Source organism: Stegodyphus dumicola, chromosome 8, assembly GCF_044657685.1.
Source record: "Stegodyphus dumicola isolate Sdum_Otavi_A_Nest chromosome 8, ASM4465768v1".
Classification (NCBI taxonomy): domain Eukaryota; kingdom Metazoa; phylum Arthropoda; class Arachnida; order Araneae; family Eresidae; genus Stegodyphus; species Stegodyphus dumicola.
Window position 1 is genome coordinate 24,628,323 of NC_140775.1, and position 23,669 is coordinate 24,651,991.

The 23,669-nt window shown below is 35.2% G+C and overlaps 1 protein-coding gene across 12 annotated transcripts in view; it reads right to left on the minus strand.

Annotated features, from left to right (window-relative positions):
* LOC118186920 (spondin-1-like) overlaps positions 1-23,669 on the minus strand; it is a 407,672-nt gene that overhangs the window by 9,126 nt on the left and 374,877 nt on the right. For 11 of the 12 annotated variants that reach the window (XM_085821675.1, XM_085821673.1, XM_085821683.1 and 8 more), the window contains 2 exons: positions 8,738-8,761; positions 5,211-5,399 (listed from right to left, as the gene is read on the minus strand). In XM_085821675.1, coding sequence (XP_085677801.1) covers positions 5,221-5,399; positions 8,738-8,761 — 203 coding nt within the window. In that variant the 3' untranslated portion in view covers positions 5,211-5,220. The remainder of the gene's footprint in view (positions 1-5,210; positions 5,400-8,737; positions 8,762-23,669) is intronic. The other variant, XM_085821680.1, reaches the window with a different exon arrangement.

Sequence of the window (23,669 nt, forward strand, 5' to 3'; positions counted from 1 at the left end):
CTCTAAGGCGGTCATATCAGAAGTTACAGTTTATATTTACAGTTTTATATGATAATCTTTTTGTCAAATTCTTTACACTAATTTTACAAACTTTCTAATTGGAAGTGCATATCTGAGATCATTAAACAGATAAAGTTTATATCCATCATTTTAGAATATCCTGCATTAAATAGGTGTACAAAATAATTCGTGGCCCAGTTTCATAAAATTTATTATTTATTTACAATACATATATATTTTATGTTCTAGAACTACAACTGATTTCGGTTACTCTTAATACATTTACTTCGCCTAAGGTAATTGGGAAATCCCTTCACGAAGAGATGGTGGTTTCGCGTTTTCCAATAACGTCTTCGAGTGTTTTAAAGTGTGTATCAAACGGATGATTTTGAGCACTATGAAATGAATGGTTACCCAAAATAAAGATTACAGGTAACTTTCCTTTTCTATATCAGGCCGTTCACGGAATAAGCGACTTTTTGCTTACTCTCACTCGGAATGAATTAAAACTTTTAGAGGTCCTAAGCATTTATAAGACTTTGGGGACCCCCACATAGTTACATTTGTTTTTTCCCATTCCTGCTTTCTCGGTATTGGTTTAGTTGCACCTTACATTCCATGATAAAATCGGCAATGGAAAACCTTTGTGCTCCCCCTTGGTTCCTTAAGCACCTTTTCGTGATGCTGTGTTCTTTTCATGCCCTTAAGCTCATTTTGTTTCATGGTTAATCCAGCTCTACTTTCCCCGTATGCAGCCATACTTATGATGACGCAGTATCGCCTACCTGATAAAAACGAAAGATTCTGGGTTTAGGCAAGCCTGTGTTACTCTTTTTGGCTCTCAAAATCCACTTTTATTATTATGAGGGAAATCAGTACTGATTCTGAGGAATTATAGCACGAAACTGGGACTCTCAGGTCAGATAAAACTAGGCAATAACTGGGTCCTAATTACCTGCCTAGTTTCATTGCAGATATACTGTTTGCTTCTCGTTCATGTTTATCCCTCAAACACTCCAATCTCTATTTGACTTATAGTCCAAAGTATTTTTCTTCTGGTAATAGGACTACCTTCTTCGTAAACAAAATAAATCATACCTTAACTTCAGGTACTGTCTCCTTCCAGATAGGAAGCGAAAAAAATACAGTGTCTAACTTGCTGATTACTGAACGATTCAATGATAAATGTTCTTTTCCGAGGCCACGAAGGCAGGTACAGGCAGTACAATATCCCCATGCTACATGGAAATTACACACGTATAAACATCTATTCCTTGTATGAGATTCGAACGCAGGCCCATCGATACTAACATAATTAATGTCACTAACTATTACATTGGCTGGCTGGCATTGAGCATAGAAGCTAGACAAATAAAAGAAAGAAAATATTGTTCTTGAGAACTTGGGCAACTAAGGTATCTAAAAGTCAAAATGTTCGTTCAAATGCCCTTTCTGAGGCGGAAGGTGTAAAATTCTTGGAAGTTAAGCCTATCAGCACTGCATTATGGCGTTTGTGAATTGCTGGAAATGATCTTTTATGGCATTAATACCGGGGACAACGTGGACCCAACTACACTTTTTGAAAGAAAGCTAATTGTTGAAAGATTATATTATGAACGTAAAATTATTAATATTTAATAAAATTATACACATTGAGTGACGTTAGACTTGACAAATATCCAGTCCGAATCTTGATATATAGAAGAATATCTCTGATCCTGGTCCTACAATGTCTATTCTTCATTATGTATTTTTTAAATGGAATTAGATTATCTCAATGTTTTATCAGATGTTTATTCTCTGTCAGATAAAAATAAAAAATGTACTAATCTGGGTCACCCTTTTCCCCACATACGCATAAATCCGTGGGGCACATGCCTCTGTCATGGAAGTAGGCGGGGGGAAAGATCGCACCCTTTGATAAATTAATTCACTACGTGGTCATAGTAAAGTGCCTCTTTGTTGATTTTCGGGAAGAATTTGTGAAATCTTCTGCACTGCAGTGCTGAATCCCATTCTTGTTGCCACTTTGATTCAACGATTGCATCTAGGGTAAATTTTATGACTTGGATCACCTCACTGCTGATATTAGTTAGTAGCATCCTTAGCAAAGATAACAGCCGCTTTGTTGTCGTTGTTCCCACTCTGAGCCTTCACCATAGGGAGAAAAAAAATTATTTCTGGGTGAGCGCTTACGGTGAAGGCAGCAGTTCCAGTTTCATAACGGTTTTTCCTTTAGTGGTTGTATCTCGTTACCCGACTCCTCGTCATCTAACGTCTGCACACTAATATCAGAACTCTGTGACATCTAATACTAACTGCAATACCGTTGGGCCCGGGTTCGAATCTTGGAGACGGTATTTATGTTTATACGTGTGTAATGGTCGTGTAGCATGGAGGCATTTAAAATACGCTGCGATCAGAAAATCCCCTCGAGAGCTTGGTAGTAAGGAAGAGGGGTGATAGATTCTCGAACTGTCCGCTGACGTGTTCTTCCTCAAAATTGGGGCGGAAGCTTAATAGTTAGCTATAGCTAAATTCAGCAATACCTCAATCAGTTGTGGTATTACAAAGGTGCTGGCCGGCTTCTGCCTGTACCTGCCTTTATGAAAGCAGTATGCATCATTGAGTCGTTCAGTAAGCAGCAAGTTAGACACTGTATTCTTTTCGCTTCCTATGATACGGCAGATTTGAATCTGATGCTATTAGTTTGCGTATCTGTCACCAGGACGAAATTGCTGGTAGCTTTCAGGATTCCAAACTCTGCTTACGTTGCAGCTAAATAATTTATAGTTCCATCACTTTTATTTTCACAATCATAAATTTTGTTTTCACAATTGTATTTATATTTAGTATTTGCTAATTTTAATACCAAATGCCATCTAAGGATGCCATCTAAGAGACCGAGGAATGTAGTTGATGGTGTTAGTAAGCGCAAGCATAATTAATTGTCTGAACTTACGAAAGTTGAGGTTAAGGAAGAAAAGAACGCCCGTAGAGATATGTGAGTATTTTCGAGTCAAATTGTCAATTATGCGTACGTAAGTTTCCTGCTGAAAATGAAATTCTTAGAAGTTCTAAAGCTACTGAATGTTGTTTTGAATCTTTAATGTGTACATGATTTCCTGCTTTAGCTTCTAACATTATGATCATTCTAACCTGTATGTGGAATGACCTGGTTAGTTTAGGTGTAAGATATAAAATTCAATATATAATTTTAAAACATCCGGTAAATAAGGTCATTAGGGGCTAATTTCTGTTTTCAGCCGTTTTTTGGCCATTTTCAGCCATTTTTTCTGTTTTTAGTCAATTTGGCAAGGGCCAGATCCCAAGGTTATGGGAGTTAACAGGTACAACTATTACTGCGAAACTTCATTGTGGTGGCTATAAGATCCGACCATAAATTAAAGTTATATATGAGTGACTATAGGGACCACGAATTAATTTGTTCACCTAATAATTACACACTACAGTTAAGCTGATATTTGTTCAGAAAAATTGTCCTATACAGTTGACCCTTGAAATACGCAGGAGCTTGGGAAATTGACATAGAGTGTGAGAGCAATCCTAAAACAAATGTTTACTATCTTAAAACATAATTATCATTATCATTTTATTGATTATAAGCCATTATACTGACTATAGCAACGAATTAATATATATTTCTATACTGTATGTAATACAATCTGTATTCTTGTATTAAACTAAACTAGTATAAAGAAAAAAAAATGAAGAAATACAACAATGTATACGACTGTGTTATGTATTTGTCAACAGTATCGTTAGTTCAAGTGGTCTCTTTACAAAATGAATCGTACTGTCTGTCGTAGTTTATACATTGGAACCTTGAATACCCGTCAGTTCTGGGATTATAGTCGTGAACGGATAGGACAGACGGATAATATAAACAACACCTCCTACGCTTACTACCTGATACTTTCAATCAATAATGAAAATCTTCCCCTCCCTTGTCATAGCAGTACGTTTATATAATATGGACAAAAATAAAAATTAGAATCGAAAATTGGTCACATTTAGCTTGCTTGTTATTATGCATAGAAAAATACGACATTAAAAAAAATCCAAAATAGTCATTAGCAATGACAAAGTAAATATCAAATATCTTTTATTTTTGAAGAAGGCATTAATTTTATCTTAGTTTAAAATAAAATTTGGTACAGTAATTTTTTTACCTGTAGCAGTAGCGAGAATGTAGTGAATATAAAAATGCAATATATGATCTTCTCATAGCATGAAGTTTTACAAACTGTCCTGTAAATATTTCAGAAAGAATATGGTATGCCTTCATTACAGAACCCGATCAAGACTATCTGAGGCTCTATGGAAAATTATTTCAGAGACTCCCAAAGTCAACGCTTTCTCTTTCCCAAGAGCAGAACAGGATTATCAAGAAATATAGGATAATTCTGGGGCTCCAGGACAAGGGCTTTTTGACCTATAAGGAACAACTTACGATTTATTTTATAGTTCTATATGGTCTAATTTGAATAAAGATTTATTTTGTTATTGTTTTGTTTTTCTATTTATTTTCTGTCTTTTTTTTTTCCGGTGAATTCTTTCTCTTTATTGGACTGTTTCAGTGGCACACGGGCGAAAAGAAATTGATATTTGAAAGAGTTAGGTTAAAAACTACGAAGGCTATTTGCCTAAGGAGTGTCTTTGTGAGGACTGAGAAGACTGGCTTATATTCACGTTTTTACGCATGGGAAACCTACCATGCAGCCTTGGATTGAATACAAACTAGGTCGAACTCCCAGTATTCAGCGGTCTTCAGATATTGGCCACTGGTGGGACGATAGTTAAAAGGTAATGCAGTGGCGATAGTTAAAAAGTGGGGCGTTAATGAATTCATAATTTTTCCTCCCTCTTAAAAACGTTTCACATTTGCAAGCTGTTTTTTTCCCTCCGACAAATTGTTGTAAAATTACCAAAAATTGTTCCATAACTTTTCTGGAATCTATGGAACATATTCACCTATAAGCGGACCTATGTACTTCAAAGGTCAACTGCATACTGTAAGAAATTGGACAAAATATTCAGAATCCCTTACTAAAAAGTTTCCATTCCCGGATGGTTTTTAACTTAGTGGAAGTTTATAGACACTAATTCGTACTAGTATGTATTCAGAAACTTAAAGTTCATATTGTGAAAAAAATTCTTCATGCAGACAAATGAGTCAAAAGACATACTATTTTGTAGCTAGAATAGCGGACATGGGGGGAGATTGCAGTAACTCCTCTCAACCTTAGGGCCACAGGCGGCACCGTTGTTCTTCGGGGCTACCTTCACGGTCTTTGTTCGACGACGTGACCCTCCTTCACCGCAAGTCTTCGTACATGGTGTCCACTCTGACCATGGATTCAGCTGGCAGTCGACAGCTGTTTAAAAATTATTTACCAAATAAGTAATTTTCGCAATTTGGTTTAGATTTCACTTCGCACTTTAAAAGGGGAAAAACTTTCATAAGTGAATCCGCTCAAGTCCACACAGAAGAGAATACAGGATATTGGATAGTAATTTTGAACCAGTTAACTGTTTTCTATAAACTTAAAGTGAAAATGCAAGGTTTAAGTTATTTGTTATTTTTGTTGCATACGATTGGAGGGAGGGCGGTTTATTTCGAACTTTAGTTCTCATTTTGAAAGTAAACTAAAATTACTTTTGCTTAAGTTATATTCTTTTATCATTTGGCGACTTTTCCAAACTTATTTAAATATTTTTGGTACACAGCTAAAATTCGTTTTGCTCGGAAAATATTCATCTCCATCCTGCATTATAGCATTAACTGAAACTGATATTTCAAAGGACATATTACTTATACAAGTACAGGGCTGTCACCTAATTGGCCAGCAATATCAGCTTTGAAATACGCTCCATTTTCGGAAGTGTGATGTACACAAGTTTTGAATCACTTTATAATACTGTGTTGGAGTCACCCTTGCAAGGTAAAACCGGAAGTGAATTGAAATCTCCGAAAATAATAAAGGGATATTTTTAGGTAGATTCCTGAGAATCTTTGAGAACCTAGAAATCACTTTCTGATTTTGAAATCTCTAGGGGAAATACCAGAAGCTCTTCTTAAATGAATTTAGAAACTTAATTTAAACCTTGCTGATCGGAATGGTTAGATTCTTATTACCGCCAAGGATTTCTCTATCTTTTTTTCTGCTTCTGTAGGAAAACAAAGAGGCAGTATTTTCAGCACTACTTTACTTGGAGTCTTCTGCTCTCTCAAAGTCTTTTACACTCACACAATCTTGAAACCAAGTTTACTGTACTACAAGATTTACTTTTACATGACGTCAATATATTAGTCTGCTAAAAAGCGACTATTCCATACTCACTTTGTCTTCATTTTTTCTACCTCTTGGCGTCATCGAACTCGAGTATTAAAAAACAGCTAAATTTTGTTTGGCTCCTTTTAGCACTTGAGTTTGATGCAATATCCTTGTTTGGAACCATGTGTTAAAGCGTAAATGAAGAGAATGACAACATAATGCTCCAAACTGCCACTACCATTCTGTGCAAATAAACACCTCAGATCGTTCAAAGTAGCTTTTGGTCTACGATAGATAATTGGTGGGAGACTCTGATTTCCAGTTTTGGAAGAAAAATCTATTAGCTTTTGAACAGGTTTGTCAACTATTTCTGTAAGTTGATTAATTCGTCTGGGTAATCTGTAACTACATTTTAGCACCGGTAAATCTGGAATGGCGCGATGCAAAGGCGCGTCCGTCTTTTCCTTTTCATTAGTTCCAGTTTCACTGGAACAACATTCTTGCTGTTTCCCCTCCAACCATTTTAATTGCTAATGGTAATATTTTTGGGGTGCCTATTCCTGTTATTAAAAGGGTCACTAGTTTACTAAGTTCACATCACTAGGTTTCCTTCAAAGACAAACAGCCGAAAAACCTTCTGTGGCACTACAGTAATATTGCATCTGTAACTCTTTTCTAAGGAAACTTCTTTGGCTACGTTACGAGGTCAAAACTGCCAGCGAAGTTGTCAACCCTGACTTTTAAGACATTTCAGCTCAATGAGCATCGTATTTCCTTATTTATCATCATTTGTAACAAAGAAGGCTTTCGGGCTCAGGACGTCAACAGTAGCAGAAATATCCCTACAACTGATTACGTAATGAATAGTGATCTTAGGTAAGAAATATAAGACAGAAGCGAGTGAAAATAGCACCCCCTAGGTAACCCTAGGTTCTAGGAAGTGTTGGTGAAAACCATACTAATATCAACGTTATTATACCATTGAAATATGTCATACAGCGTAATCTGAAACTATTATTGGTTGGATTCTATGCTGTAAACAAGCGCAAGCGGCTTAATCTAAATTTTCCATGAACGGAATTTGTGTACTTCAATAGATGACTAGCAATAATAATAATGATAATAATAAACACCTAAATTTTTTGTGGTAATATTGCAGAAGCAACTAACGTTTCAGTTACGGGGATATGCAGCATGGACAGCAAAATAGTTTAATATCTCTTGCCTATTACGAAAAGTACATTTCCAAGACTGATAAAGTTGGGTTACCGTAAAAAAATGATATAATCAAACTTTAAATTTCGTAAGTAAAAGCGTATAGCAGAAAAGTTATCAAGGAACAATTACGACTCTTATATATGCCATTAAAAATGTATAGGAAAACGAGAAATCCAATTTTAATATTGAAAATATATATACTTTACTACAGAAATATGCTTTACAAATAGTAAAGAAATTCGCTTCAAGAAGGACATCCAGACTTTTCTGTTATATTCCTAAATATTGTCGAAAGAAAAGCCTGAATGATCTCCGATATTTCCCAGGAAGAATTTTAAAATTGGGACGGAAAGAGTTTTTTCCACAAACGAAAAATTCTACTTTTGATTTATAAACGTAACATGTATACTAATGAACAAAGTTTTAGCCAAATTGTTGAAACAGCTCATTTTTCAGAAATAAGATTACGAAAACAATGGCGTGATGTATATACTGCAACATGGTCGGTGGTCTTTCGAAATTAGATGCTACAGGTCATTTTGAATTTCGATTGTAACAGAGAAATGCCATCTAATCTTTCCCATATTTTTGAAACCTAGTCTAAATCTGGGAGCTTGAAACCCTTTTCCCAAAATAAATAAAGTCAAGACTATTCATAATGAATAATTTACTCCATAATTAATAATATAATTGATATTGATCCATGATTAATAAATAATTAATTCAATGATGGAAATAATGATTAATAATTAACTCCATGATTAAGAAATACATAAATAAACTTGTTACAAGGAGTACTTTTTACTTGCTCGACACTCTCACAAACGTCACACGAAACAGACAAGCTACCCAATATGTATTCAAGGACATTTACTGTGTCCTTGGATATTCTGACTAGGAAACGTTAATTGAAAAATACACCAGTCCGAGTCATATTTGAATATTTTAGTATGATATATCAAATTTTTTGTGTAAATTTCTCAGTTATTTTATAGTAATTATTATATTACAAAGCATTAGTAAGCAAATAATAATTCATGCTTCAGATTTAAATCTTTTGAAAGATGCAGGCCTCAGCGATTGAATATACTTTCAGATATATTAGCGTAAAATATTTCATTGCATGCAAAAAGATTTTTGTGCTATGCAGAACGTTAGAAAAACATAATAGGAAAAAAATGATAAAAAAATAGAAATAAAATCAATTCATATAATACTACCTTCTTTGTCTCCCATTCGGTCAGCTAAAAATAAATAACAAAATAAATATATTAATATTTTTCAGTATCAATTATAAATATTAATAGTTTTTGTAAATTCACAAATGGAAATAACATAAATTTAAGTCGTAATATACCTGCAATAAATATGACATAAATAAATGACCTGCACAAATATACCTGCACAAAGGTTTAATGTTACTCACATGTTCCTTTCCACATGCAGTATACGCAATACAGAGCAATTATTCCAGCACTGTAGGATTTAGTTTTTAGAGCCACAATAATAGTGGTAGTATGGCGATATGATTGTCAAGCATTAATTACATTTTAAACAATGTGGAAAATTTTTCTGGTACTTATACGACAATAATAAACATTTGGTTTTAATACACGCTCGATTTTAATTGAATGCCTTCCTTTAATAATCGAATTGTACCACTATCAGTGCTTAAAATAATCTAACAAAATTTTGTCTTATTCTGCCCCTATGCGAAAAAGTTATAAATCAAAAGTAATTTTTTAAGTAATTTTAGAGAGATAAATCCCATGAGACAAAAATTTAGGAAAGTTTAAATTTTTAAAAGGATTCTTAAATTTGAATAATAATAGTTTTTAAGATTTGCTTAAAAGATATTTTTTGCAAGAACTTACCAGGCGAAATTATATGCATCATTTTTTAATTCCCAAAACGGGGCTGGGGTGCCGAGGGAGGTTTTGGAATTCCTCCGACATTATATACCATTTAATCAACTGATTCTCACTGGAATGAAAATTCAATTCTTCAAATGTAATTTTCATCGTTTTCAGGAAATGCGTTTTCAGCTAGTAAATTGCTATTCATAAGGAAGAAAACTCATGACTTAATTTTTGGAAATAAAATAATTTTATATCTACATTTAAGGGCTTGTTACGGTATAATTTCAAAGAATTAATAATACGGTGTGCGTCAGAAACATTGCACAAGTAAATGTCTTTTGAATGTTTGTTTCAAGTTAAAAAAAAATTAATCAAATACGGCAGGGTCCTACTAGTGGCCCGCTGAACACTGGGAGAACGACTCGCGTTTTATCCTAGGCGAACGGGCTGGCTGCATGTTTAGTTTTCGTGATTTTTTCCAAATGTAATATGAATACGAGCCAGTTTCCCTTAGACAGTCCTACACGATGGTATCCTTCCTCGTAGACAGATAGCCCTTGCGTGCTTTGCCATATTCGAATCTCCCCCAATAAGACAAGCCTTCAAACTAAAATAAATCAAAGTTCTTACGTTACAAAAGTCATACAGCAGATTTTTCAGACGAAATAACTTGACCGGCCACGTAAAAAAATAAATAAATAGCCCATAGCCGCATATCATCCCACAGCTGAAGTAATCAGTAGAAAAGAGCCTGCTTATGCGGTAAATATGTGCAAATCTCTACATATAAAAGAGTCTGTCTCATTGTGTCTGTGTGTGTGTCTTTCGTTTGCGCTGCGCGTAAGCTAATAAACCCACGGCTACGAAATTTGGTACATAGCTGCATCTAGACAAGAGCCAATGCACCTCGAAGCGAGTTTTTCGAATTCAAGTTTTTTCTATTTTATGTTTTGTGACAAAATCGCGTCATTTTGAGACATAATGGGCTATAGGAAAGCGAGATTTTACTCTACACACTCCATTTTCACATCGTCATGAAACGTAGGCACTTTTTACGAACTTAAAATAAATTTTGTGTTTCAATAAATCGATTAAATACGAATTTATTTAACAAAGTGAGCTTAACACCTTTTCAACGGGATATTTTCTAAAAAGTTTATTTTTAAAAATGTACAGTTTATTTTTCTTTGATTTTTTGACACGTTAAACTTTCATCCTTGCGACTGCTTTTACAAAAAGAATTTTGGAAAAATGATAATATTTTGTATTAAAAAAAAATTTAAATGAAGCTTCCGAGTACACTTCTCACATCTCACGTCTTTAAAAATGTGATTTTGGCAACAATTTTCCTTTCTTATTATTGTTGACAGATTTTTGATGAAATCGCATCATTTTAAATAGTTTCATTCTTTTAGAAATATGGGTTTGGCAACAATTTTTCATCGTATTTCTTATGTCACTGTTTTTAAGAAATTGGCATATTTCATTGTCATTTTTTTATATATATAATACATTTTTATTGATTTTTTTTATAAAGTTGTTCTGCAGAGTAAAATTCTGCGCGTAATTTTTTGTTTTTTGAGTTTCTTTCATGTTATTTTTTGCTATTTCACTGTTTGTAAGATATTGAAAAGTTTTGCATGATTTTTTTTCTTTCAACGGAAAGTTGGTTAATTTTTTTATTAGTATAATTAATATTTGTATTAAGGGATAAAGCTTATTTCATTGTAATTTTTTTCTCTCGGAAATGTAAGATAAAATATCATTAATTATACTTTGCTTTTCAGAATTTTTTATTTTTTGTTTTCTTTTATGTTATTTATTACTCATTTCACTGTTTTTACGATATTGAAAATATTTCAGTGATTTTTTTTATGAAACAAAGTTCTTAACCTCCTTTGTACCATTTGAGTTCTTAAGATTTTGCAAAGGGAAATTGGTTAATTTATTTACTAGGATAATTAATATTTGCATTAAGGAATATTGCTTATTTCATTGTAATTTTGTTATACGTAAAAACATTTTTATGAAGTTTTTCTGCAGAGTAAAATTCTACCTAGTTTTTAAATTTAACATTTGGTTTCCCTTCAGCCATTCTTCCGGTACATTTAAAAGCCAGACGAAGGCTGGCAGCGAAGCTGCTAGTATTGTATAAAACGCATATGAATTAGAGTTTTCGAATGCGAATTTTTAAAAGATACTTTCTACGTTGGAACAGTGGCGTAGAAAGGAGGGGGCAAGGGGGTGTATGATGCCCCGGGAGCCGCTCACAGAGGGGCGCCAAATGGTCTCCAAACAAGATTTTCATCATATCTCTGTGTTTTTTCGGGGGGGGTTAAGGTATCCCAGGGCGCCAGTTATGCTCCCTACTGCACTCCGTTGGAAAAACAGGAAATTAGAAACATTACTTTAAATTACCTTCTGTTTAAATGTCAAAATTCAAAATTTTGCATTTTAACCAAATAACTTATATATTGATATCGCTTTCATCACATGAAAATGGTTAATCATATAGTTTGGAAAATCTTTCCAACAAATGAAAAATGGTTTCAGTCATAAAATTTTCATAATTTTTATCCCTGAATACTGTCTTCCTCTACACGCCCATGAGAACAATAGGTCTGTTATTACGTTTAAGCTGCTAATGCGTGTCCTCTGGTGGGGAAAAAAAAATACTTTCTGTGCACCACGGCCAAGGCCCGGGAGAGAACATTACATGGCCCGGGAGAGAACATATTAGTCCCTGTTTCTCGAAGATATTTATTGTAGGATTGAGAACAATTTACCAACTGTAATTTTTACTGAAATTAGCAAATAACACCCTTAATTCTTCAATTTGGGTTTGGGTAATCAATCTTTAATTTGGGGGGTTTCCTTTCTCTGTTCTAAAAATAGTAATTAAGTTTTTCTGAACTGTATCATTTATAGATTAATCCATATCATAAGAATTTTACATAACGTTCTGACGAAAACATATTACATCGTTCTAAAATTATTATTACATTGCTTTGAAATTATTATTCAACTTGCATTGCTCTAAAATTATCAAATGATACTAAACTAACCCTTTCTGAAGTAAGATATCATCCTGAACACATCGCACTTCGCTTCTGCACCTTGGCCGAGCTAGACTAATATCTGCTGGTATCTTCTTATCGCAACAATAAAAAAATATAAACATTACATTCTGGAACAGGTACGATTAGTGCGTCAAAATACTTGTAGCCGCAAACTGTTTATCTAAACTAAAAGGAATATTATTTAAATCTGCTACTCTTGCTTCTTACCAGATCGGTTATATTTGCAATTCAGTATGTCATGTCTGCGACATTTCCAAATTATTACACACACACACAAACATATATAATACATGTACATAAACAATAATGATTTTATAAAAAATAACCAGATTGCTTCATTTTTTAGACTTCAGATATTGCGAATAGTATTGTTGAGTGCGTACGGGTTCGTAACAGACGGAATGCACAAGTCCAATAATAGGTTAAAAAAACTATTTTTGTCAAAAGAAATATTTCAGAACTGTAGAATTTTTCACAGAAATATTCGTACAAGTGTTCATAGTATTACTCAGTATAATCAGTAGCTGCACTTCAAACAATGAGAATGTTAAATACAACGCAATGCAAAGCGCATCTAAAGAAAAAGCTAACTCGGATATCTCATTTCAGGCGGAACTAAACAACTCGCAACAACAATAACTAAGCAACTGCGAGCAGATGCTCTCCCTTCGGCCTTAAATAGTTTTCAACCGACCGGGAGATAGTTCTAGTACTTTCTGCTTCTCGAAATTACTGGAAAGTAATACAAGGGTGGAATTACGGTTACAGCTAACATAGTTGTTATTTACATTTATTCAGTTTCAATACATATTACAGTGATACAGATACCAGACGAAATGTCACCAAATTTGGCTATTTTTGAAGATTTCTCGCCAAATTTAGAAGCAAAATAAGTCGCCAAAATCGTTATCGCTTGGCGATATCTCGCCAAATTACTGAGGATACCCATTTACTCTATGTTAAAGGCCCTTGCTCCTGTATTCTTACTTTACCGGCATAGCTTTCTCTTAAAATTTGTCTCACGCTACATTACACAAAAAAATTATAACAATTTTACATGTGATTTCACTAAAATTACCTATCTTAGTACAAGAGTATTCTTCCGCCCCATCCTTTCTTTGAAAAAGTTACTTTGTATAGATTGATTTTTTTACTAAATAAGAAATATTTTAAACTTCAAACATCTCCATGATCAAAGCAAACAAAATATTCAAAGTTTTTTAAAAAAACTTTAGAATATAGAACTAGTTTACTCTGGTAATATAAGCACATTCATTATTCAACTTCTGCCCTTTTTATGCATTCAGTTTTTAAACATTTGAGGTATCACTTATGAATAATGTATTAAAAGTTGGTTTTAAATTTATGCGCAGATATTTTCCTTTGAAACTTTGTCCCAACTTTCTTTCGCATTTTGTGGTTTATTTTAAAGGATCACCGTTAATTATAAGACAGCTTATATTCAAAACGATTCAGTCCGAAATTGACTGCTGAAACGTTTGCATATATGCGCTTATATATGATGCTTGGAAAATGAATCGTGCAGTTCAGTATAACTTGCTAACAAAACACATTGCTTCCAAATAATTAAATAAGTAAAATAAGCTTTCTATCAAAAACAGATTTTGATCATATTGAACATCACATTTCCAGTGATGGATTTGAATAGAGGTTACTTCATGCTTTCTTCCCACTCTCGAGAAACTAAAAAAAATGCTTAAAGATTACTGAATTTCCTTTACCTCTCACAAATAAAAAATATATTGCGTGCAAATTGCCGAAAATGATAATTCACTTTTTCTAAACCAAATTTCAAAAGTGAAAACTTGTATTACTCAACAAACATAATATCCGACATTAGTTCTGTTGCGTTCTACTGGTTCATGGATTTGGAGTAATTGATGATAACACTTGATGAAGAATCAAAACGCAATTTATTCCCAAGTAAGTACTATTACACAGGACAGCTCGAAAGACACGTTACAGTCGTCGAAAAATTACGACAAGCACGCTGAAACAACTACAGCCTCCAAGCTATTAATCTGTAACGGTGAAGACAGCTTCAAGGTAACCGACTCGGTCGACCGCTCTCAAGCTAATCACTGAAGCCATGTCACACTACTACACTATTCAAGATACTTCTATTTCGCGTACAGGCAGGGTATGTATAGCTTTAAACCTACCTTCGAGCATGCTCTCGGGAAAATCGCCAAGATCGCGTTCTAGAATGTTATCGCTCAGTCTATGGCATATCGCCAATTTTGTCACCAGACATTGCGAAAATGGACGATTTCGCACAAAATCTGGCAACACTGCATTTCCCTGCCACTTTCTGGCAACCCTAACCCCGCTTTGTGAGGAAGCTATCGTGCTGCAGCTGGGCGTTTTGCAACAGTTCATTATAGAGTGAGGCAGAGGGGTACAGTATGAAGCATATAGAGAGTTAATTAATTTAAAAGCATATTAATGACTACTGTCATAAATCTTTAGGAAATGATTTGCTTGTTTATTTATTTAAATACGGAAAAACACACGAGGGCTTTTGTCTAAGAGACCATTGTAGAGGATTTTGTGTGGGAAAACAGTCCTATCTTTGCATCCTGTGTGGAAATAATTGCAGAAATATCAATTTTGCCAGCAGTTCGTCAGGATTCGAGATGGCTCGCACAATGAATATTCAGAAGTTCTGTATACTCACCGTTGATGGACAAAAATTGCAAGAAAACAAAGAGATCAGAAGGCATGCAGTGGAATGGAAAAAATCGGATATGAATATGAAAAACTTAAGAGAGGAAATGGTAAAGAGTGAGGAGATTTACGGGGACAGGAAGAACTGTTGCAAACTGTTAAAGGGTTCCCGCAACAGTTCTGCTGGTATTACTGATGTTCTACGCTCAGGTGTGGCCATAGACTGCTGTGTTGTATAGTCAAGGTAAGTTGAAACAGTGTTGCAGATGACAATATCAAAACATACATTCACAGATTGCTAGTTGTGGTGCTTAAGGCACCCTGTTCTTAAGGCAGAATTTTGGTGATAACCTTTACCGATTCATAGTAATGACGCGCACAAGATATTTGTCTTGTCTTTCGCAGCTGTTATGGGATCACTAGGGCAGATATACACTCATGTCCATAAATTAAGGATAATTCGGAGTCACGCGGAAATTGAACTCTAAAATAAATGTATCACCTGTAAAATCACTACACACATCTTCAAGAATCATATGCAAATTTCGGGAAGTAACCAGATGACACCGATGGTACGACACAATGACGAGAGTGTAAGAGAGTGATATATAAGGAATACATGAAAAGAAGTAAAATTGTTCGCAGGCGCTTTATAAGCATTTCAGTGCAATAACCGAATAGTTATGACACAAAGGACGCATTTGGATGATTTTTTACGTGGTAGAATTATCGGCCGTCTGGAATGTGGGCGTACCCAACTGGAAGTATCAGACGAACTTGGAATGGCCCAGAGTTTCATCTCCAAGCTTTGGCAACGATTCCAAGATGATGGTGAGTAGACGTTACAGCACAGGTCGCCCCAGAGTTACAACGCCGAATGAGGACCGGTATTTGGCAGTTACTGCCAAAAGAAACAGGCGGAGCACAGCCTCAGACCTGTCTCGTCAGCTCTCTTCAGACACTGGTACGACAATTTCAAGGCAGGCCGTGTACAGACGCTTAGGGCAGATTGGTCTATATGCTCGTAGACCTGTCAGATGCGTTCCACTTACTGCAACTCACTGTCGCCTGCGGTTAGCCTGGAATAGAGAGCATGCGTTGTGGACACCGCAACAGTGGGCTTGTGTTATGTTTTCCGACGAGTCCAGGTTTAGCTTGCAGTCTGACTCTGGGCAATTCTCGCCGGACTTTCATATGGAGAGCTCCAGGTACCCGTTATCACTAAGAAAACATCATTGAACGACACCGTTACGGTGGTGCAGGAGTGCTCGTTTGGGGTGGAATTATTCTGGGTTCCAGAACTGACCTGCATGTTCAAATTGGAACCATGACAAGCCAAATCTATCGGGACGTCATTCTGGAACAACATGTACGTTTGTTTCGAGGCGCCATGGGCGCACAATTTGTGTTTATGGATGACAACGCCCGTCCTCACCGTGCAAACATCGTAAGGGAATGCCTTCAATCGGAGGATATCACCCGTATGGACTGGCCAGCATTCTCACCGGACTTGAATCCAGTAGAGCACGTGTGGGACATGCTTGGCCGACGAGTTGCAGCCCGTCAACCTCCTCCTACATGTCTACCGGAACTTCGAAGAGCATTGCATTTTGAGTGGTGTACTATCCCGCAGTGATAATTTGATACTCAGCATGCTTAGGCGTTGTACGGACTGTATTGCATCGTCTGGGAGACATACAATGTATTAACAGTCATACCAACCATGTAATATTGGTTTTTTGTAAATAGGTTTTTTTTTTGTAATTTGCTCGAGGGAGAAAAAATCGCTAATTTTTTTAATAATATCAAACATATAGCATCTTTTTTTGCTCTTTACCTTTTGTTTAATAAATAAGCTTTACAAATAAGTCAAATTTGTTTTGCTTTTAACTCTTCCTTTGCCTGCTTTTGCATTATCCTTAATTTATGGACATGAGTGTATTTTAATATATACGCCAATGATCTGTTAGATTTTGGAGCCACTTTCGAAGCTACATTTTATATAAGAAGTAGTATGGTCAGACAGTTTTATGATTTCAATCTTTATAGTGATTTCGAGTTTCTTCAAATGTTTTAAGTGTCGAAAATGCATCATTATCTCATTTTGGAATATACCAGTCTTAAACTCTGTAATTTAAAGGTGCAGGCCTAAAACATTTTAGGAAACTATCTGGGTCTTCAAGGAGTCTGTCTTCTTCAAGGAGCAGTATTCTTGTTTTCAAAAATTATAATATTGTTCGGTGAAAAAAAACAGACACATGCCGTATTGTCTGTTGAAATATACAGACGCTTTTACTTTAAGTTAGCGTTAATCTAAATATAGCTTTGTTTATTTTAAAAACTCTGTGGCCTGTTTCGATAATACATACTATTACAGTTTCAATTATGAACGTGTTATATTTTCAAGACCAATAGACCCAAATAAAGCCAACTTAAAGATAAAAACTTATATACTTAATTAAGCACTGGTGTAGCATACCGAGATCTTGTATTAAGGCTAATAACTGCAGGTGGATATTTTTCAGAAACAGAAAAATACATTATTTTATTCTAACCTGATATTATACGTTAAAATAATTGTATGAATTATTTAGATTTGATATTGATAACAATAATATTTTCAAGTATTGCGTCAATCATGCTCTTAATGCAGAGACATGCATATTTAGTAAGCATGATTCCCTTTAGGAAGGGATTTTGATATCTCTATAAGAATGATTAAAAAGCATAAATATGCAACAAATATTTATTTACTTAGCGTCAGCCTAGACAATTGAGATGCCTGCTTTACGTAGACAAATTTGCAAATAATTCGCTGCGAAATGGTTCAATAGCCCCTTTGTTTCATTTTAACCTCAACCTATCAGCGGCCGGGTAAAGTTGCTGAACGCTGGTAGTTCAACTTGGCTTCTATTCCAGGCGAATGGGCGGCTTCGTGGTTTTAAACATGTGCAACATGAATGGGAGCCATTTTGAGTTGGAAAATCATCTAAGAAGGCCTACGCATATAAGTAACATTTTGCGGCCTACGACGGGTAACTCATATGCGTAGACAAATTAAATCCGCAGAAATTAATATACGCTTAAGTGTTTGTACAGTGTACAAGCTTAGCAATGAGAAATTCTAATAGCCTGGATTATACTGATATAAGACATCTGGTATAGCCAATTAGTAAGAAGGCTCAATTTTACGAAGAACTGCGATGGATTGGGAGACTAGAGGTAGGACAAAGTCAGACAGAAGAGGCCAGATGAATAAATGAGAGGCTTTCTGTGGTTCATAGGCTTTGGAAACAATTTTTAATCACAGATTCGGCATCCAGGAGGTTCAACCAAAGATAAGCAACCGCTACGATGAGCCTGGTGACCGATATTTGTTGTTATACGCACGAAGGAATGGAATCTCAACTCCGACTCAACTCAGATCCTCCCTTGCTGCAGTTACTGGATGGTTGGTGTCAAAGTCAACCGTGCTTAGAAGGCTCCATGAAGGAGGTCTCTACACGAGGCGACCAGCCATTTTTGTGCCGCTCACGTCACGTTACGCCGAAACACGTTTGAGGTTGGCACGTCAGCATGTAAACTCGACAGTAACGTAAAGCTGTTCTCTATAGGGATGAGTCCAGGTTTAGCCTCCAAAAAATTAATAGGCGTTATTTAATTTGAAGAGAATCTGGAACTCGTTATCATCCATCAAACATCCGTGAAAGAGATGCATACGAAGGAGACAGCGTTTGTGATTGAGGTGGTTCACTCTCTTTGGGTGGACACACTTTCCACGTGGAACCATGAATGCTATGGAAATGACATCCTTGATGCTTATGTTCGCTTTTATGCCGGGGCAATACGTGATAATTTCCTGCCACAGGACGACAACGTTAGACAGCAGAGGGCTCACGTGGATGGTTATCTTCAGCAGCACATAATTCAGCGCATGGAATGGCCATCTCGATCACCGGACCTGAATCCCATCCAGCATGTTTGGGATGCGTATAGCTACTCTAAATCCTCCTCTTCAGACCCTTCTCACACTTGCAACTACTTTGCAAGAGCAATGGCTCTCACTTCCTACAGAACTGAGAGACTGCATAATTATTAGCATCGCACATTGCTGTATATGTTGCATTGCTTCTATGGGAGATCATAGTCCATTCTGAAGGTAATTTTCTTATACCAAACTGACACATCCGATTTGTTCCTATTATACATATGCTAGTTTCTATAACACCATAATTGTCTGGTAATTTCTTTTCATGTTATTTTATACCTCACTATGTGTTGTATACTGTGGGTAAGTTTCATTATATTCTACATGTAACTTCTTGAGTACACGTCATTTTTGTGATTTTTCCTTAATTAATGACAAGCAGCGTAGATAAATCGACCAGCTAGGCTTAAATGGCTGATAAGTTGTTACACCATTAGGTAAGCTGCTCTATTGATATCGCAGAGCAAATTACCTCTATTTGACGATAACGGATATGTATATCAGCATCAGAAATCTTACAATAGTTGCTGAATATGGCAGCAATAAATATTGGGCACTATATGGAAACGAGAAATCTTTTTATGCAATTCAATTTTATTTTATTTTGTTCAAATATTGCTTAGATATTGCTTTTTAAGTATTTAGAGAAAAAATTGAATTTCATTCATGTTTGGTACTAGTTAACTGACAGACAGCTATTCCGACTATTGATCCATGGACAAAAATGGAACACAAGGAGAAAGGAGCATTAGAAAGACTACCATCGAAAACACATCTAATTTGACTTCCGCTTCTTTGCTGATTTAGGGTACAAGATGGATACTAATTATTTCAATGGAAAATCAGATCTTTACAGAAATTACAATGATGGTTACGGTACTCATTTCTACTCGTGAAAAAGAAAAATGTCCGTAAACTGATGAGTACTTAAATATCGTTTTAGCAAAGTTATAAACATGTCAGGATGGCGGAGCGGTCTAAGGCGCCAGACTCAAGGTTTCTCCTTGCTTGTAAACAAGTCGAAAGAGAATTCTGGTCCACGAATGTGGGCGTGGGTTCGAATCCCACTTCTGGTAATAATTTTTAAATACTCCTTTTTGTGGCTTGTATATATTTTATTTATATGGCATGCACGTATTTATATTTCTTCTTTAACATCAGATAAAGAACTGTACTGATTTCATAATGCTAACAAATCGAAATATTCTTTCATTAATTTTAAGCTAATATTATTTGCAATTGTGCCATAAGACTGTTATGCTTAACAGCACTTTGCACAGATAGTATTATAAATAACCGGCTTAATGTGCATTTCGAGCAAGTAACACCTTACTTTCTTGAGAATAACTTTAACTCTTTTTTAAGGGCTTACCTACCTTTTTGGTTGCAAACTTTATTTAAATAGTCACCATCTTAGTTCCAGGAGTCTCGCGTTAAATATGCAGATTTAATCGCATGAAGCTGAAATTATTATTTCTGTCTCAAATTATTTCATTAAAACACTGCACGAATGACTTCCCTTTCTGTCAACAGATGGCGGCACTTAACCCGGCAGAGACGGAGTTAACTTATCTCTTCGATTACACTGGATTAGAGGTCTCCAAACATTTTAGCCCGCGAGCAGTATTGGCTCTTTCACGAAGGCTCGAAGGCCAATACCTAGTTAGTTCATGATAACATGGCGATGTAATTATGCTAAATACCATACACATATTTTTATGCAAGGCAGAGATTTTTGCTAAGTGGATCTATACCGGTCTGATAACACGAGGAGATTTATTTGTTTTTTTAGACTTTAATACAGTTTCACTTAATATACATTTCTCAAAACTGTTTAAACATTTGCAAAAATATTCTTGTCCAAGAATATCAGACATTTTCTTCGGTTTGTAATGCAACTTTACCTTTAATTAGATTTATCTCCCCGTAGTAAGAATTTATCAACGCATTTTGTTAACATTTTAATCAGGTGCAAACTTTTCCACATAAATTTTTCATATTTCGGGCAAATTTTGAAAAAAAAATCTCCAAATTAAAATAAATTGCAACACATACAAAACACAAATTAATATTTAAGCAGAATCGCCGCTGAAAATTTCTGTGAACAAACCTAGCATACTGCTATGTAAGTAAATAAAAGATGACACGGTGAAATTCTCGGAAAAAGTACTTCCACTTTCTCGGAAATTCTCGGAAAAAGTACAAACTTTTTAATAGAATGTTACTATATTTTACTCATTGTAAATTTAGAAACGGTTGTATAATGTTTATAATAGGGTAGAACGTGCAGGACAATCACTGTATCGATAGATTGGCTGTTATTTAAAGTAGTTAATGTGTATGTTACCTTGCTTATAAAAATTTTATAAAATTAGTTAAAATTCTTTGGCGGGCTGAATTATTTAGAGACCTTCGCACTGGATAATTGTAATTTTTTAAATTATGTTACAAAAATCATGAACTAAGAGAAAGAAAAAAGATATTTCTTCGCTAATTTTTCATAATTTTAAACATAAGGTTCCGTTATTACGTATTTGTACATGCTATAATTCTAATTCAAAACAATAGGTAAAATTATACAAATACTTTGAACTGGTAGGCACTCCGACCACGACCCTTCTCGAGCACTCCGACTACGGGACTCTCTCTCAGGATATGGTAAGACCGGGAAATTTATCTCCTGCTGAACCTCAGAATACCCACCAAAGTATGGAAGTTAAAAGTATAAAATCAGTATAGAGTATGTATGTATACTTAAATTCAGTATTTAGTATTTTCAGTTTATTAGTATTCAGTATTTTCAGTTGCGGTAATGCTAGATGCTTAATTTTTCTACATAAGATGGCATTTGAGCTCCAAATAGCTCTCAGATAACTTTTATCTCTTGACTTCTGTCGAATGGAAAGAGAATGTTAGTGCGCGAGAGCACGCTTTTACTCTGCATCAGATAAAAAAACGTCTGGAACAACAAAAGGATGATAAGAAGAATCGAGATGGTAGAATGGGATATTTCAACTTAGCCGCCATCAGTCGGCGAAGAAAGATGTAATGAATGAAAATAGACAAGTAATGTGAAAAAAAGTTGGAACAGTAAGGTAGTAAGCACTTCAAATAATTAACAAAATGTTAGGTAAGAATATCCGAAGGATATTTGTGTTTTTCTCTAGGAAAAGGTGAGCATCGCAAAGAGCTGATACAGTTGTTTGGATGTAATAGTACAGAAAAGAAAAAAAATTGTTGCAAATTTTTTGGATATAATTTTGTTTAGTATCAATTTGAAGATCTCTGTGAATATATGAACTTGGGATGAACCATGGTGCATTAATAATTTCACGAAGGGTTCTATTTTGAATAACTTAAATCTTTTTCATGCGTGTTTTAGCGGCGTGACCCCATACCGGATTGGCGTAAAGTAAAGTAGGTCTAAGGATGGACTTGTATAAAACAAGTTTATTGTTGATAGTCAGATTGATATGTCTGCCGAAGAGAGGACGCATAGTAGCTATTGAAATATTGAATTTCCTGACAGTTTTGTGTAAATGTTGCCGAAAAGTGAGTTTTTGTTGTGATTCCTAGATACTTCACTTGATCCGTCCACTGAATATCGTCGTCAAAGAAAATGGGATTAGGCGGAAGGAAGTTTGTTTGTCCTTTTCTGAAAATAATGGCTTTGGTTTTGTCAGTGTTAACGGCAATTCTCCACAGCGTCATCCAGTTTTCAAGAAGCTCCAAATAGTTTTGTAGAAAAATTTGTACAGTATTGATGGTCGAAGCTTGAGTTAGGATAGCGGTATCGTCGGCAAATAAGGCAGTAGTAATATGAGATTCTTTTGGAATGCCTTGAGCATAAATACTGTAAAGAAAAGGAGAGAGAACGGAGCCTTGAGAGACACCTGCAGTAATATTTCTTTTAGTTGAGAGGGTGTTTCCAATTTTGACAGCGAAAGTGCGATTTCTGAGGTAGAAGGCAGTAAGTCGAATAAAGTGGTTCGGAAAATTGAGCTGAATTAGTTTGAATATAAGTCCTTGGTGCCACAATCTGTCAAAGGCTTTGGCAATATCTAAGAAAATTGAGCCGGTAGGAAATTTGCAATTGAATTCATCAGTAATGTAATTGATAACGTGGAGAAGTTGATGATTGGTGCTGTGCAAATGTCTGAATCCAAATTGTTCATCAGGAGTATAAGAGCTAGGAGGCATGATTCGATTAATATAAAACAGAATAATTTTTTCAGCAATTTTAGAAATATGACAAAGTAAACTGATAGACCGATAATTTTGAGGATAGTAGTAGTACTTTGATGTACTTTATAAAGTAGAACTTTGATGAGGCTTAGGGAAGACAACAACTGCATATTTCCATGCTTTGGGGAAGTAAGAGAGCTTGATAACTGAGTTAATTTAGTTAAGCACGTAATTGCATTAATTAGAAGATGCTTGAGTGCTTTGGAAGAAATGGCATCACATCCAGCAGCTTTTTTAGTTTTTAAAGAGCTAATAAAATCCGCAACATTTCTCGGAGAAGCGAGTAATCTCG